The sequence below is a fragment of the Thermobia domestica genome, chromosome 1, assembly GCF_964235325.1.
Source record: "Thermobia domestica chromosome 1, izTheDome1.hap1.1, whole genome shotgun sequence".
Taxonomy (NCBI): Eukaryota; Metazoa; Arthropoda; class Insecta; order Zygentoma; family Lepismatidae; genus Thermobia; species Thermobia domestica.
Window position 1 is genome coordinate 115,538,455 of NC_137454.1, and position 17,975 is coordinate 115,556,429.

The 17,975-nt window shown below is 34.7% G+C and overlaps 1 protein-coding gene across 4 annotated transcripts in view; it reads left to right on the forward strand.

Annotated features, from left to right (window-relative positions):
* Nucleotides 1-17,975, forward strand: part of sli (slit guidance ligand) — an 833,494-nt gene that overhangs the window by 672,306 nt on the left and 143,213 nt on the right. For all 4 annotated transcript variants that reach the window (XM_081762100.1, XM_081762119.1, XM_081762110.1 and 1 more), the window contains one exon: nucleotides 10,813-10,954. In XM_081762100.1, coding sequence (XP_081618226.1) covers nucleotides 10,813-10,954 — 142 coding nt within the window. The remainder of the gene's footprint in view (nucleotides 1-10,812; nucleotides 10,955-17,975) is intronic.

Genomic DNA, 17,975 nt, shown 5'->3' on the forward strand with positions numbered 1-17,975 from the left:
TTCTTGTTGCGTTTACTGCGCAACACATTGTAACTAGTGAACCTCTTTCAGCAGATGATGATTTACTAACTTCTTTAGCTCATTTGTTTGCAATTATTTTTGGAGGTTTGTGGTATGTTGTAACTGCAGTTTCATCAACATTCCATATTTGATGAGGCTCAATCTTTTCTTTCATCAACATTTGCTGTAGATTCGTAAAGAAGGATAAAACATTAGCTTTATTGAAGCTAGTAGCTCGAGATAAGCTTGTGGCTTGAGGAGTTCTAAGCGATAGATTGGGATATCTATGCATAAACCCTAAATACTAATCATAACCTGCTCTTCGTCTCTCTTCCCATTGAGGCGGCAATTTCTTCTGATTAGCTAAAGCATATTCGTAAGCCAGCTCACGCACAGCCAATACCAAAAGTCCGTAATGGGTCTTTGCTGCAGCAAGAAGTGCTTCTTCTCTATCAGAAAAAAATCTGGGAACGCTTCCTGTTCAGAACATAAGATATAGTTTCATAGGGAGCACTTTCTTTTGCTTTCTTCACATAACGAGAAAAGGTTTGCTTATCTACTGCAAATCTTCTTACGGTTGATCGTAGACCTCTGCCATTAATTATTTCACGCACAGCAGCTTCCATGACATGTCCTGGGACTGTGACGCGTTTAGTTCGTTTCTTCCATCGAAAAGGCATTGTAGTAGGTTTCTAACACCGTTACCTGTAATGAAAAAATACAAAATTGCGTCAAAATCGTTGACTAAGGCTAGAGGACTAATTTAAACAACTGTTTAGCCTGTATGGAGAACGACTTTTAAAACTATTCTTTTAACCTATCTGGAGAACGATTTATGAGTAAGAGGAATCATTTCCCCTGTAAACTTGTGAAAATAAAACAAATCATTTTAATTTCCTGAGGATCCCTCCTGTAACTTTTAGATTGGAACAAGACTAGAGACTTAAGACTTTAATTGTAATATTGCAATAATATGAATAAGTGCTGGGCTCAGTATGAGGCAAAGATCCTTGATTTTCAATTCCAATCACCCAGTTTCACTGCATCAAATCACAAAGTGATAATTGCTTTCACATGTATGCTAGTTATGGCCTGTTAGTCTACTTACATTAACGCAAAAGTTTGACTGAAACTCCACCTTCGGTAAATAAAGGAAATATCTCGGGTGCTGATTAAAACATCTATAACCAAAAACACTCAAAAGGCAGTCAGCGAAACCCCGACACGGAAAACACTGACAAGGCGAACGTTGTATATCTAAACGAATCTATCTTGAACTAACCTTCCCTTCCCTTCCCTTTTCTACTTTAACCCAACATAACCTAACTGAAATTTTTGACCTGCCGGTGTTTGGTGGTTCGTTGTCTGTCTCTCGGATGACCTATGAAAATGATAAAACGAGGAATCATTTTCAATTCACAGAAAATTAACTATTGCTCCCTATCTAACGGGAACTTTTCAAATAAATGCTTACTAACCAACGCTCACATTCTTATTTTCTCTTCCTGTTTACTAGGATTGCATCAAATTCATTATTATCTTACTAGCAAAATAAAATAAATAACAGACATATCAATCAACAAACGATGGGAGGATTGAGACAGTCATTGGTAGGGAGGCTTGAGACGTCTCAATCCTCCCTCCTAAAGGTGTCTCAACTCTCCCTTTCCCGCCATTTCACAGTTTTTCCTTTTTTGTGTAAATTACTTTGTTCTAAATTACATTCCGAGTGTTTCGAAAGATCATTGAAATTCGTGTCTTTTAATGTACATATAGTAATAAAACAGAATCCAGTTCAATACTTGTTAAATACATTCAATAAGTAGTAGCCTACATTTACTCGACCTACCTGAAAACAGTTTTTTCACTCTTCGCTCTAAACTGTAGCGTCCACCTCTTTTGATTCCAACTCAGCAAATGACTATCGAGGGCCCTTATCTCCTGCAGGAAGAACAACTTCAGTGTTGCCAAGTGAACAGAATTATAACCATTGTCTTATTCCTCCCTTGTCTCAAACCTCCCTAGTTTACTATACTGTACATGTCAACACCAGAACATTTTGGTTGCATAACATGATAGTATATACACAGCTAGTAGAGAGCAATATTAATAACTAGTAATTCATTTTACAGCAATATTGTGGGTCTAGAATCTGTATAACATGACTTCCTTAGTTAATGTGGAAGTATATGAAATCAAAGTTGCAAATCCTTAAACCTCCTTTTACTGAGGAATGGAAAAGTATTGAAAATGATATACTGAGGAAAAATCCGTTCTCCGAAAAGCGGTATATTGTACGAATATACGAAATCCTCTTGCTTGCTACAGAAATCAGTACGGAGCATACTTTATCCGTATCAGGCACTGCCCTTAGATGTTACATCATGGCGTTACAGAATGTCTAATATCTAACAGTCTTCTTTATATTATATACATATATAAATGTTACCTTCGTCAGCTATATGTCACGTCCATTTGTATGTGAGATCCTGACCATCTATACTGTCCATTACTAAACCTGACTTTTTTGAGTCAATACTTTTCCATGCCTTAAGCACTAAACCATATCTGGGACGCAAAATCGTAGACAAAGAAGAAATCAGAGTTAGTTTTAAAGTTCTGTTGATATGGCTTTTAATTGCAAAATACCTTCTGAAGTGCTGGCCAAACACATATCGATTTCCTTCCTTCCGCCGTTGGACTCCACTTAACTCAGTTAGCAAATGGACTCAATTCCTTTCCAAATTGATGGCCGATGACTTCCCTACACGTACTCCACTTTTCTCCACGTTATTATAGATAAGGCATCGCATCATATGCTGCAACACTTGGCTGAAGTCAACAGTGCAAAATCAGCATCAGGATTCGCTTGTCTCCCTTTTTGGGAAACATATATTTTCCCCCTCCCTCTCTTATTCCAGTTTGTGCTTTCATCCAGTGGCATCCAATATACGTATACGAAGGGATTCAAAAGTGGTGTGTGGTTCTGAGGGTTGTTTTTGAGGTTTCGTAGTAAGGGTTGTTAGGGAGGAAATTGGGGGAAGAGAACATAATTTCCATTATGAGCACATCGATCATAATGCCATAACTTCTCCCTCCTCGTTTCTCGTGATTTCTTTTTGTGGCAAAAGGCTCTAAACTTTATCCCATAAATGATGCTTTTTTTTTCTTCTTTGTACATAGAAAGAATGCGCCCTTCTGTTTTACTGTGGACCGTTAGAATTTTCAATATTGATCAACTTATCTTCCCTCAGATATTGGAAAAATGCTCTTTTATGACGAAAATATTCGCAACGGATTGTCTATTTGCACCCTCTAACGAGACTTCCAGAATGTTATTTAAATGAAGATAGACAATAACTCAGCTATATTGTATAGGATGGTCACAAGCGTTGTTGGCCCGTATCTGAGAAGCAAGGATGATTTCTCCGTATCTTTACGGACCTTCTGGTGTTTGAGCTTTTAATTAATACACACACAGACACTTATAATCGTATCTCCCTATTCTTTTTTCTCTTTTCTATCTGCATCCTTAATTTATATATGAGATTGAAGCTTAAATAGTTACTTCATACATTGCTTCCCAAACTTTTTTAATTGACAAGATACTTTACTGATTGCGCACTATATTGCTACACACACTTATAGATTAGGTTAGATTAGAGCTAAATATTATTAGTGCCGTCGGAGGTGTTCATTGACAGCACTTTGGTCCTATCTTAAGATATTACTAACCCTCGGCTAACTGGGGACTTCGCCCCCATACCCCACATTTGCTCGACCTATGGCTTCGAACATCTCATACCCCTACCATATCCATAGTCTTAAGAGATTTCGAGATAAACTTACATGTGAGAATTTATACTCAGCAGGTCATATCTACGGAGATGTGGTCCACCTGCCCGGACCTCCCCAAAATTTCCTAACTCAACATACATTTGTACACTTTCTCAATTTGATGTTACATTTCATTTGTACTCTCCCTTTTAAAAACAATCTAGTTGTACATTTTTTTAAAATATAGGAGGAATTATTTTACAATCACTTACCGTCTTTTTTGGGTACAGAATAATGTCCGTTCAACCCCCCTCCCCAAAGCTTGGACCTCTCGCAACAAATATGTCTGGGTGCACGCCTGACACACACGCATTTATTTCATTTTGTTCAACTATGTGATATTTGTCGATTCATTTGTGTCCCCTTTTTGGATTTTTTTTTTCTCGTTAGAAGCTAACAATATTGTTGAAATTCTGACGCATTATTGTTTTTTATTTCTATTCGTAGTTCCACAGTTTTGCACGTTCATTCGTAATTAAGTATTTTTATGTGTATGGCCATCTACAGCAGGGGAATGGGGCAATTGCTCCCCTCCCTGGATTTCGAAGGGTGTTCAGTTCTTGGAAATACATATCAAAATAGACTAATTTCCTCTCAGATACTGTTACTTAATATGTTTATATTATAAATACTATAGTATTATAGTTTATTTACTGTAGTTATTAATAATACGTGTCTTTTATCCCCCTGAAAAAATTCTGCAGGCGACACTGTCCATGTGCACTGTTGCCTCATTCATAGCTGTATGTACAGTAGATCGAAATGAAATACTGTATGTATTAATTTTCAGAGTGACAATAAACAATGGAAGAGGTGAGGGGAGAAGAGTAATTCGAAGGGAGTGATACTGTGGGCGATGAGGGTAGTAAATCCAGTGAGTCACAGGGAGTCTCAGTTAAATGGTTCCCACCCTTCTCATTCAAAAGCTATTTCTCAAACTATATCATCTCTCCCCCGTCACCATTGACATATGGATGCTGCAGAGATTAACTCATTCAGGAGCTCTTTATAAAATCAGAGTTGCCATCTGAAATGGTTACTTAATTAAAGGCTGTGCGTGTTTCTTCCTCTCTGTTATAAAACTACTTCTTTTATACTGAAATGTACTGGATATTCTAATCTAAAACAACCAAGATTTTCAGTTAGACGTTTTCCTCAGTCAAGACTTGCATTGTAATCATACAATTTTTATAGTCCAATGACCAAACTTCTACAGTACTATATTACACAGCTAGTCCTTTTCCAACTAAAGAATTCCTTAATTCTAATGAGAAAAAGTTCTGCAATTTAATTGCCTATATTCAGGGTTACGCATGATACGAGACGAGACAGAATTTTCTTAGCTCTTCCAATACAGATATGTTTTTTGAGACGAGACTTCCTTTTAAGGCACATTTTCGAGACAAGACAACATCAACTCTTGTCTCGTGCGCACTTCTGGAAATATTCAACAATCCATTCAACGAAGTTTCGTAGTGTAGTCGAAGAAATTTCTTCAATCTACTTCGTGTGCCAGTGATGGAATGAGTTACGAATTTCGTAATCTATAACGCTAAAGACCCAGACAGTCAGAACCGATAACTCGGGCAAACCCATGACCTGGAGTGACCAGGTCTAATCCTCTAACCCGAACAGACCCGTGATTCTTATTTGTGACTCTGAACTTTAAATAGTTTCAATTTTTGACATTTCTTTATTTTTATTTATTTTTTTAAATCAGAATATGGACATTGCTGTTTTACTAATAAAGTGTCAACTGACATTAAGTGACAGTAAACTAGTGCTGCCTTTGGATTCAATTCTGGGTGCAGGCGTGATCCAATATCGTGAATTAATTCGAGACATTTTTGAATTAAACCACAAAGAAATACTGACAAAAACACTGTTGTTATGCCATTATTAAATTACACCTAAGTGTAACATGAGGAGTACATTTGATATTTAAAAAAATATAGACATCGTTATTATCTTATTCAATATGAACTGTTTTCATTTACGTCATACTTAATGGTAACTTAACAATGATCTGCATTTTTACTCTTTAAAATAGACAAATATTAAAATAACACTACATAAGCTTTCAGTACACCTCTCCACGAATCTAGTAGCTAGTGTTTGCGTCTTTAGTATACGTGGTCTCACGTTCGATTCCCGGGGAAATTTGAACGCATTACGTTGGTTCGGATTCCACTTTAAATTGTAGATCTACGTCACAAATAAGCCCAAGAGCAGAAAAGGGATGCTGAATTTCTAGAAACAACAACAAGTTTTTTAGTACTTACAAAGTACGTTTTAAGAAGTTTCTCATATGTATACAATGTATAAGTCTTTAGTTTTGACTTTACTACAGTCTTATTATAGAAACTAAGCCATTCCCTCTTATTTCTTTTAGAAAACTGTTTTTTATGCGTAAATGAAGTTAGATTGAATCTTCTTTGACATGTATTTCAAATCAAAGTGCTAGAATCTTCGACGTGCCTGGTCTTTTAAAAGATGGGCGATGAGGATTTTTTAAAACAAAATTGTAGAGTCGGCGACAAAAGTTTCTTTCCATTTGGTAAAATTTATTTTGTGAAGAACAATGGAACGTACAGAGTTCCGCCGAGTTTCAAAGCTTCAACGTACAGAATTACACTCTCTTTAATTTACTGAAAAGTGAACTCAAATTGTTCTTCCATTCTGAAATTATTTACGAAACTAATTTAATCAAACAGAAAGAACTTTTGTAGCTGACTGTACATTTTAAAATTGGCACATTTTAAGATTTAGAGTTGAATAATCTATACCAAAGGCCATATTATATCTACGCGTTATTGCGTGTGTCAGTGTGTGTGTGTGTGGGGGGGGGGAGTTTATGCACATGTAGATATTGTGATGAGTAAGACAACAGGACCGAACGTTTTCCGAGGGAATCCATCATCGTTAATGACAGCTGTGACGTTTTCAATGGATATGCTACAGCCATTTGAGAGCTTGGCTACTGTTCCAGCACTGACAACCGTTGTAGCCTTGTTATATGTCAATTCTAAATATTGAAAAAGAAGAAAGAATGATATAGTAATAAATTTTCTCTTGTTGCGCGTGTTATAATAATAAAAAAAGAAAGTAAAAGAGAGTTGTATAAATGTCTCTAGGAATTAGACGATCGTCAACCTTTTAAATAGTATTTTACGAATAGAGATTTGCCGTAACACGCGCATTTGTAAGGGAATCTGTCAGATCTGATTGTACGACATGGATACCGTTTATTGTAACACATGTGATACGAACATACATATACATACACATACAAAAGGGTTTGTTCAACGTACTACAAATAAACGATGCATTATGATGCACATAACAGAATAGAAAGTGCATGTTAATTATGCATATGAGTGTTTAAATGCAATTACGTCCAGAGTGATTACTATCTCTTGTGATAAAACACTATTATGAGAGATGCAATCACAGGAAGAAATTACTCATATGGGGGATATAATCATAATCATTTATTATCAGAGAATGATATACTCTAGGAACGAATAAACCTTTCATTAAACATCGATGGTCGTAGTTGAGTAATTGCTCGTTAGATGGCACTATACGATAAACTGACAATGAAGGTGCATTATCGTAAAAAGGATATCTCGTTTTGTTTCTCAGGATTTATTTGGTAATTTTTTCACAAGTTAAATGCGTTGTTTATGCTAGCTCTTAAGATACTAGACACGAGGGAGATGTGAGCTGGATGCAACAATGGATTATTACTTTTTTATTTCCTAATTAGAACAAAACGTAAAATTCTACTAAAGAGAAATAAAATTGCCTTTCTTGTGGTGTCTTTTCTCCCTTAAAAAGTTTTTTTTTTTTTTTCGGGAAAATAACTGAAATCTTCACTGCATTACCGTCTTAGTTTTTCTGTAGCACATTCTGCAATTAAGGAAGTGTCGTTTCAATATATAGTATATCTTGGGAGATCTAGGTTCGGTCTAGGGCTGTCTATCTTGATTGATGTTCAAATTACATTGTCTAGAAAGTTGAGTTATGACTGTGTAAAAAGTTGAGTTATGACATTAGCTAAAAAGCTGAATTATGATAGTGTCTAAAAAGTTTAGTTATGGCATTGTGTAAAAAGTTGAGTTATGACGTGTAAAAAGTTGAGTTGTGATATTGTCTAAAAAGTTGAGTTATGATATTGTCTAGAAAGTTGAGTTATGCAACCCAACTAGTTTAGTTGTGTTGTTTTAGAAGCCTAAATTCAAACTTACCGGCAACACTATTTTCAGCAAAGAAAAAGACGGAAAAGTACTGAAAGCATATTTTTGGATTGAAATGAAATTTTTTAGTTGTACGGACTAGTTATGCCCTAAGGAAGACTAATTGTTAATGAAAATGAATGATTATGAGATAATTGGTGAAATGATAATGTTGGAGAAAAAGAAAATTCACGGACACTATGTTGTCCACTAGAAACTTACATGGACGGGGATCGAACCAACGACCCCTCATACCAGAGACAAGCCTTCTACTACTGAGCTACCGTGCACCCCCCGCCAAATTAAAATTTTGGTTTTGGCACGAAACTACTCGTACTTGTATCATGTTTTCAGTTCGAGAAACAATTTTTTACATGCTCCCAATATTCTTCTTAAAAGAGACTCATGTGAGTTCTGTTCAAAAAATTGAAGAAATGAACTGTCATTTTGGATATTACGCCTAAAATAGTAGGTTGTGAGTTTTCTGTTTATGATATATCTATTTTATTTACTGCTTGCCATACTTGCCAATATGTTTGAAACAGAAACCTTGGAATAGCGTAAAAGAAGCTTCTTCATCGAATTTTAATTATGTGTATGTTGTGTTCAATGCACAAGGGAATTAAATCCACTTTTTGGTCATTTTCGTTTTTAAGATCTCTATCTCAGGCATGTGCAAATTGGAACAAAAAATGGGCCAATCACAGAGGCAAGGGCGCCCATGTTGTGGTTTCCAAGGGGGGGGCAAGAAAAAGCGACATTTCAAATATAGTTTCAAATGTTGCTGTAACTATTCTAAAAATTCTATTGAGTTTTCGATATTCCGAAGTACAATTTCCTTTAGGGGGCGAGCGCCCCCTTGCCCCCCCTGATGGGCGCCCTTCCACAGAGGGCTTACTGGCGTCGAGGACCGTACAAGAAAATGTATAACATTTCCACAAGAATTGAACACGCATATTCAACGGAGAAACTGTTATAACAGTAGCCAGAATATTTACAGTATTTTAGTGGGAAACCTGACCTTTCATGTTCTGAAGCACTTTCTCAATGATCTATGGTACTCTGGATGTTCCAATGCGGAGACTGTTTACAAAGTGGACACAATTCAGTTTAAGAGATTACGTAAGAAATACATCTTGAATAACGGGTCAGGCGACCCGGATAAAAGGATTTAGTGGGCCTGGATCGGCCCGAGAGCCGGCTGTTTCACATGGCTGCTCTATCTGAAGGTCCTTTTAGAGCCTAAGGGATTCATGTCCAGATATTATAATTCTTATAATGTTAAAAGAAAAAAGTAAGACAGTACGTTTTTATAATGCAGACTAAACCAGTGTAAACTCTGATAATGTTAAAAGAAGAATATTATTGAAACTACGAGAGAAACTAATTAACTGTATTATTGAAAGAACTAATAGAACAAGAACTAAATATTAAAATTATATTAATGAAAAGACTAATATGAACGTTTCCAACCGTATACTTAATCATATTGTACAAACTTTATCTCTCTTTCTCTCACAATGGTAATTGGACTTGATTTCCTTATGCTCTGAGCCCCCCCCCCCCACACACACACACACACATACACGATATAAATTCGTGTTCAGCTTACGCTTCTACATAAAATGTGGGTTTAGCTTCTAGAATATTTAGGTGACTACAGTTCTATTTTATACTTAAATTGAAAACGATGATTTCATGAAAAATGTAACTATCATATATATATATATATATATATATATATATATATATATATATATATATATATATATATATATATATATATATATATATATATATATATATATATATATGCTTTACTCCTCCTGTTACGTATGGAGTTTGAAAAACAAAAAGAAGAAAGATAGCAACAAATCATACGTTCTTTTCATTTTTATTTCCGAGAAAGCACTTGGGCTACAAGAAATGGTCAACTTATTAAAAAAAAAAAAGTACTTACAAGGATAATTGGATTACCGAAATTTCCTGTTACAGTATTGTTATCATGTACTTGTAATACAGAGCATTAAATAATATATAAATAATACTTAAATATATAATAATTAATATTATCTATCTATCCATCTCTCTCTCTCTCTCTCTCTCTCTCTATATATATATATATATATATATATATATATATAATTTGTCTGGAATTAGAATAGAAATATTTTGGGAGGTAGAACGTTTTGGGAAAGTGTCAACGAATTAATTTTATTTAAGCTTTTACTCACACAATACGGATTTATTTCCCCTTTTTATTAGCAAATGTGTCTGTTAGCCTTTGGTAAAAAGTATATCATACTTAGAGGGATTTCTAGTACATACCTCCCATTTCGGTCATGTCTGGCCTTCCGATTCTTCTGTTGGACACAAAATTAAAAAAAAAAAGTTTTGTCCACGGGTAATAAGTAGTAGGCAGAGGTTCGATCAACAATAAACTCCGTATGTTGAAGTTCTGGATTTTATTCGGAAGTGACTTACTACGTTCAATTCAGCAGGTTTTTTTTTTTTTTTTTCATGGAATCCGGCAGTACACCAAAAAATGCGCAATTCAGACAGGGTGGCGTGACTAAGGCAGAACAATGTACTTGTAGCAAATATAGTAAAGCTTAGGTGGATCGTTTTCTTCAAGTATGATAGAAACAATATGACTTAGTTGCTGGGAATCACTTTAATGTTTTAAGGATTATTTTTACAATTACTGCTGTTTTCTAATGACATTGACTCATTTCAGGTTTAGTGGAAAGGCCTAGCGGAGAATGTTTATCAGAACCTCAATGTCCTCACCCATGTCGCTGTGCTGACGGTATCGTTGACTGCAGAGAGAAAGGGCTGACCACAGTGCCAGATCACTTACCAGATGGCACTATGGAGTTGTAAGTATATTTTTTGTTTTTAAAAAAGGTTAATTTTATTATTCAAAAAATCTCTATGTTAGTTGTTTGCTAGCAGTAGCATAACTACAGAGGACCTGGAAGTGATGGACAGTTTCCCCTTTTGAATAGTTCTTGCACTTCAGAGCAATCTTTTACGGGATTCAACAGAAACTTGCGAAATTCCTGGATTATTACATGTTATGAGCATATTTTATTCAAAGGCTTCTTCAATGTTTTTATGATTAAGGTTTCACATTTCGCATATGTAGCAAGCTTTTCATAGTTTTAAAAGCACATGTGATTAGTGGCGTACCCAGAAGTTTATCATGGGGTTCAAGGTCCTAATTTCATATCATTTCAGGACACTAACGGTTTTAATAGGCATATGATACATGTTTATCATATAAATGTATATGCTGTTTATTTTTTCGTAGTGTTTTGTTGAAGGGGAAGAGGTTAAACACCGGAAACTTCCCTTTGGGTATGCCAGTGTACATGTTAATTTGATTTTTAAAAAACGCAAAAAAGTTATGAGCTCTTCAGTTATTACAATTTCTATAGTATGAGGTAGAAAAATTCCTTGGGTTTTAATGCTACGAGTTTTTGAAGATATTTCCTAAAGATAATTGAAATTGGACAAAGATGATATTAAAACACCAAAGTCATAGAAAAGCAGAAATTTTTGAAAAACATTAGCAGACTGCGCTGAACTGCAGTAATTCGAAAACTTCTGTAATATATTAAGAAAAATGAATAAATAAAAAATAATTTTTATTTTTTAGGCAAAATCTTCCCAGTTGTAAAGCATATATATGTTCTTTCTAAGTATCGATTTTATCGATGTAGATTCACGGGTAAAAATTAATGGAATTCTATTCCCTCAGTAACGTTTACCGTGGTCCGAAGTTGGCCCTCCTGAAAAATAAGTGTAGTAATAGTCTGCTAATGTGAAACAACATAAGTATATGAGTGTACACACTCACTCACACACAAAATGTGTATCGTAGAGGGATAGTGCAGTTACACATACATCTTTGTGCTTCCTGCAGTTCCAGTACTATAACCTGAGTTGTACTATTTACAACACAATTTCAGCTGTAGATTTGTCTGTTCAGCGCCTTCTTTTTCTGGCTTGTCATCACCCTTGGAAGTCTTGGAATTTCCTTCACTATTGGTGTAACTTCCATTATAAGTCAGTTTATACGGTATATAATTTTGATAATATTTTTCACACGGAAATGTATATGCAGTTAACCAATTCTTGTGCGGCAATGACAGCAATGTAATTTGATACATTTATTACCAATTGTTATGCGAACTTTAATGCATCAACGTGTTTCAATTCGACATATTAAAGCAGGGCGCAAAATTTCAGTCAGACGCACTCGCCAGTCCAGAAATGATGGTCGCCAGTATCTCTCACGTACAAATTATTGAGAGCCTTTCCTACCCCCACGGCCATTGGCTTAACAAAGGAAGAGATTACATCAATCAGACCATAAAATTTCAAAACTAGACAATTAGATTCAAATGGACAATTCATATACATGTAATATATATATACATGTAGTTTTCGGATCAAAATCTTTTAGTAAAGGGTCATTGATGGAAATTGTCAGCAATCCAGTGTGTCAGTCTTCAGTGAAGTCCTGTAGACTGAGACTGCTGAAGCCTCTCTCACAGGAAGCAGTACTGAGAAGTAAAACTGCACAAAATGTGACAATTGGAAGCAAATTTGGGAATCTCTTAATAAACTTTTCACTGTAAATCTTTTTCAGTGTCTGATTCAACGTCAAAGAAGAAAACAAAAGCTTATATTCTGTCCACTCTGCTAAGACAAGATCCACTTTTTCACTGTTAAATCTGGTTGCAACTACTTAAAAGGTAGTTTTATTTTTGATTATTTTAATTTAAAACAGAAACTGCGCAGCCCTGTGAGTTTAGGCACAAACTATTCCTACTGAACACTGGTCGCCAGATCTGTATTTCTAGTCGCCAATGACAACTTGGTGGCCGGAATTAAAGTGTATGTTTTCTTGGGACGTCAACTTGTTGTCGATCGCTAGAAAAGAGTTCTTTGTGTAGTCTAAGCTTATAAAAGCTTATACTACAAAAGCTTATACTAAGCTATAAAAGTTTTAATAGCTTAACATAAAACACAGCTTTTAAACAAAGTACATGGAAAAAAAATTGGCAGTCATGCTATTAAATTTAGGAAGTGGTGATAAAACAAATCAAAGGTAATAGGAGTGCTTCAGAAAATCCACTGATTAAAAAAAAAAAAAAAAAAAAAAAAAAACAGCGTGACGAGGATTCAAATTCGTGAATCTTTACTCCACAGTTGTTGATTCCCCAAACTGGCAATACAAAATATGGAATTTCAAACAAACTCTCGAGCATGGTTTGCCCACAAATACAAAAGTGGTATAAAACAATGCAACTGTCTTTAGCATACAAAGTTTCGCCAGTTTAGTTCTAAAATCTGTAGTGTGTATAGTTGAGTTGATTTTGAGTTTAACGTCCCGTTCAGCAGCGAGACTATATGAGATGTGGGCCTACTGATTAACGTGAAATCCGAACCATATGAGCTCCCGCCGGGAGTTAAACCCGGGTCTCCCACGCCAAAGGCGCGTACGCCAACCGCTTAGCCATGGAGGAACTCTGTATTATGTATAATTTGTGCTTGTAATAATTTATATTTCTCTTTCAATGCCTTAGTAACAAAGCGATTATTATAGGTATTATAGACATTATTATTATTATTATTATTATTATTATTATTATTATTATTATTATTATTATTATTATTATTATTATTATTATTATTATTATTATTATTATTATACAGAGCCTTTCCCAAGTGGTTAGCTCATTTTCCTTTTGAATGTGGCCACAAGTTCGGTTCTCAGTGCGGGAAGTAGGGCTCAGACTTATCGATACAGTATTAACCCAGTCTTGTAAAGCATTGAAATTGGAAAGCTAAAGGGTACCAAGCCGCAATTTCTGCTTTTTTTTTTTTTTGTTTGTTTGTTATTAGTTCAATTTTTTTTAGACAAATTCTATTCGATACGGACAGGGGAGTAATTAGAACACTTTCAACAACGTCACTAAAAGAGAAGTCCAAGGAAATTTTAAATCTAGACCTTGTGAGAAAAAGTCTCGATTCGTCCGTCAACAACATTTTGTTTTTTAAATCAAGTATTGTGGTATCAGACGTCTGCCGTCAGACATCACACTTATTGTATTAGGAAATCAAATCAAAACTCTTTGATACATACCAAACAACGCACCATTAATATTTGCTGCAATAGGCCGTAAACAAAAATGGTAGTTAGTATTTCCTAGTAATAAACAGTTGCTTGTTGTTTTAGTATTTTTGCTTTCATTTTCTCTGTCTGTTAGACTCGTTTATTACATGCTTTCATTCTTTTTTTCCCTGTTGTTTTATTATTTTTTTCTCTTTCGTGGATTTTATGTGATCACATAAGAATCTTAATAATAGCTCGTTCAACACGTTCACACCGGTTTGTAATTATCAACTAACCGTTGATATGGCAATAATTAACACTCCGCACGAGAACTTTGATTATGACTCAAAATTCAACTGGATCATACTTCTTTTTATTTCGTTTTTTTTTTCTTAATGTGAAAGACATATATAGGTGTAAGAATGGGCGATTTTGTACGTAGCAGCATTGCTAACTCCGGAAAATAAACGATGTTATAGTTGTTATTTTCTAATACAAGCATTCAACACTTCTTTCATTTCTAGACTTCCAAACTATGCTATTCAGAAGTATGAAAGTAGGATTGGTAAAAACCATGGATTTTATTGATAAAAACAAAACAAAATAAATAAATAAATAAATATTTTTTTTTAAATTTAAACTCGGTTTTCTGGTTTAACTAATTTGCTCTATGCACATATGGACAGAAATAAGTTTGTTTCGCCTTAATGTTATTATACAACAATCGGGTTATACTGGAAGGGATCACATATGCTTAAAGCGGAATCTAAACCGCTTCTCGTCTTACATCCGAGAGAAATTGTCCTCCATTTGAACTCGAAACCGGGACTTACTCACGAAGGACTATTGGTAGAAATACGTTGTACTGATCTTTACATACTTGTTAATGTAATTGTCAAGAGTCATTTCAGAGGTACAAAAAGATAAATATTTGCACAAGTGAAACCATTATCCAGAATTACATATGGACAATTTCAAAGTACTATATTGTACAGAAGAACTGATTTAGTCCAAGTTAGTTCACTACGACTTTTATTAGTGCAAGTTAAAGAAATACGACGACTTAATTTGCATATCAGTAAAAGAAAGTGAATAAAGATAGGAATTATTTGAGTCCACTTTGGCTCTGACCCATTTATACATAAATAGATACCAAAGATACTTCTGATTTTAATAAATACCTCTCGTGGGGTTTGTATGACCACCAAAAAACGTACGTTATTTCGATGTATTTGATCAGTAGTAAACATTTAAAACGAAACAATATTTATAATTTTTCTTTGATTGCAATTGCATAACAATAATAACAAACTATTCAAAAATCACAAAAGAAACATTCATAAATTTATAAAAAGAAAAGTTGCTTTTGTAGTATAATTTATTTGCGCAATGAATGGGTAATTTAAGTTTGAATATAATATGAATAATATAAGGGAGTGAAACGTGATAACCCACAAATGTGTGTTCATCAAGATTTTACGAACACTTACACTTTTACGAACATTTTTGGAGTTTTGGTTTAAACCAGCCAACCCTGTAGGAAAGTATTATAGAATGCCTATATCTGTCTGTCTGTCTGTCGATTGGTATATCAGAGCAAAAAACGGAATGATAGCGAGAAACGATTTTCTAATATTGATTCAGCGTCCCATGAATGGATGAGTCAAGTAATTTCGTCACTTCTGCTCTCAACCTAAAAGTTCAAGGATCTAGAACTCACATTTCCGATGAATGTGTACACTCCGTATAGCTCATACAGTTCTATAAGTATGGAAGGTCTTGTAGGACGTCTATGTCCATCTGTCTGTCTATGGACAGATACATCAGAGCAAAAAGAACAGAAAAATAGCAAGAAATGGTTTTCTGATATTGATTCAGCGTTCCACGAATGGATGAGTCAAATGATTTCGTCACTTCCGCTCTTAACCTAAAAGTGCAAATCTGAAAACTCACATTTCCGATGAATGTGTACACTCCATATAGCCCATACAATTCAGTAAATTCATAATAAATTTTAAACTTAAGTTTCTTATAAGTTCCCATATATTCTCTTTCTCGAATTTCCTCCCTATGAATGAGAGTAGTTTATTGTGGATGGTGAAAATCCAAAAATTTCGATTTTTCTCGAAAATGGCTCTAACATTTTTTTTAGTGAATATCGAAAGCACAACTTAATAGCGAAGTACAGTTTTATTCGTTATATTTATACCTAGGTACAATAATCGAAGGATCGATAAAATTTATTAGGCGCAGTAGTTTGTGTTGTTTTCAATTTAGCTTATCTAGTAATAATCCAATATATATATTTTACTGTGGGTGAATAGTTTAAAAGAGTATTTTGAATTGATATATTAATTTCCTATTTTTGAAATTTCCTCAATTTTCTCTAGTTCGTATGATGATGAATATTACTTTTGCTCACTTTAGTTTTCAAAAAATTCGCTAAGCACTAATCGCTAAATATTTCTAAATCCTCATTTATGAGGACGGCACTGTCTGGTTCATGCTTTGGAGACGTAGATAAGCGGAGTTGTGTGTCGTCTACATATACCTAGTTAGATGTATTTTTTTTCATAGAACTTCGGTACGTTTGCTGTATATAGACAGAATAGCAGGGGCCCTAGTATTGACCCTTCTGGCACTCCCCTTTGGAAACTGATTGGGTTTGATATTGCACATTTTGGGTCTGTCAATATCACTCTTTGTTGCCTGTCTAAGAAATGTGTTCTGAACTCTTGAATAATATTAGGGGGGAGAAGTTATAATATTTCATTTTAGCTAGGAGTAATTCATGATAAACTATGTCAAATGCTTTTGTAAGATCCAGTGATACCAGGAATGATATGTAATTCTAATCTAAGTTGATAAATATAAGTGGTGTTATGAAGTAGGACAGTGGTACTAGTACTATGGGAGTTACGAAAGCCTGATTGATGTCGTGGTAAGATATTACTATTAGATATTGATGAAATCTTGAGTTGCTTATGTACAAGTTTCTCCATTACTTTGGATAATGTTGATAACAGGCTAATAGGCCTAAGGTTGTTTAGAGATGTAACATTTTGCTTTGTAGCTATAGACAGTACAAATGCTTCTTTCCATGATCTGAGAAAGGAGCATGCATCTATAGAATAATTAATTATATGTGTCAGCGATGATGTAAAATGCAGCATGAAACAAGTACAAGCATTTTTCTTGTAATACCGCTGTGCTCAGCTCCGTTCGATTTGAGGTGTTTGACAGCAGTCTGAACGTCAAAATCACTTATATTGTGGGGTTTAAAGAGATCCATACTGAACAGAAATTGGGTGGTTCCATGCCAAAATGGACTAACTACTTTTTTGATGAAATTGAGATAGAGTGACATTTTGTGAACTGGGAGTTTTCTTATGCCAGGATGAACCAAGTTTCTAGCTTCTTTAGTTTGCCAAGCGATGGAGTAAGTCGTTGTGATAAATAGATTCTATGACGAGTGATGGACCTTTCAGTTCTAAACACAAATGTCACTCTATTTCAATTTCATAAAAATGTAGTTAGTCCATTTTGGCTACCCAACTAGTCTTATTATATGCACATTTTTTAGGTTTGGGCCTAGAAATGCCCAAACCTAAAAACAATAGTAATAAATAATGATAATAATAAACCTCATTAGTCTCAGGACATATCAAAAGGCAGAATACTTAATAATAATAATAATAATATGCTTATTATATGCAGGTATGGGCACTCTGATAAGTGTATTATTACAAATTTCACCAAAGTACAGGGTCACT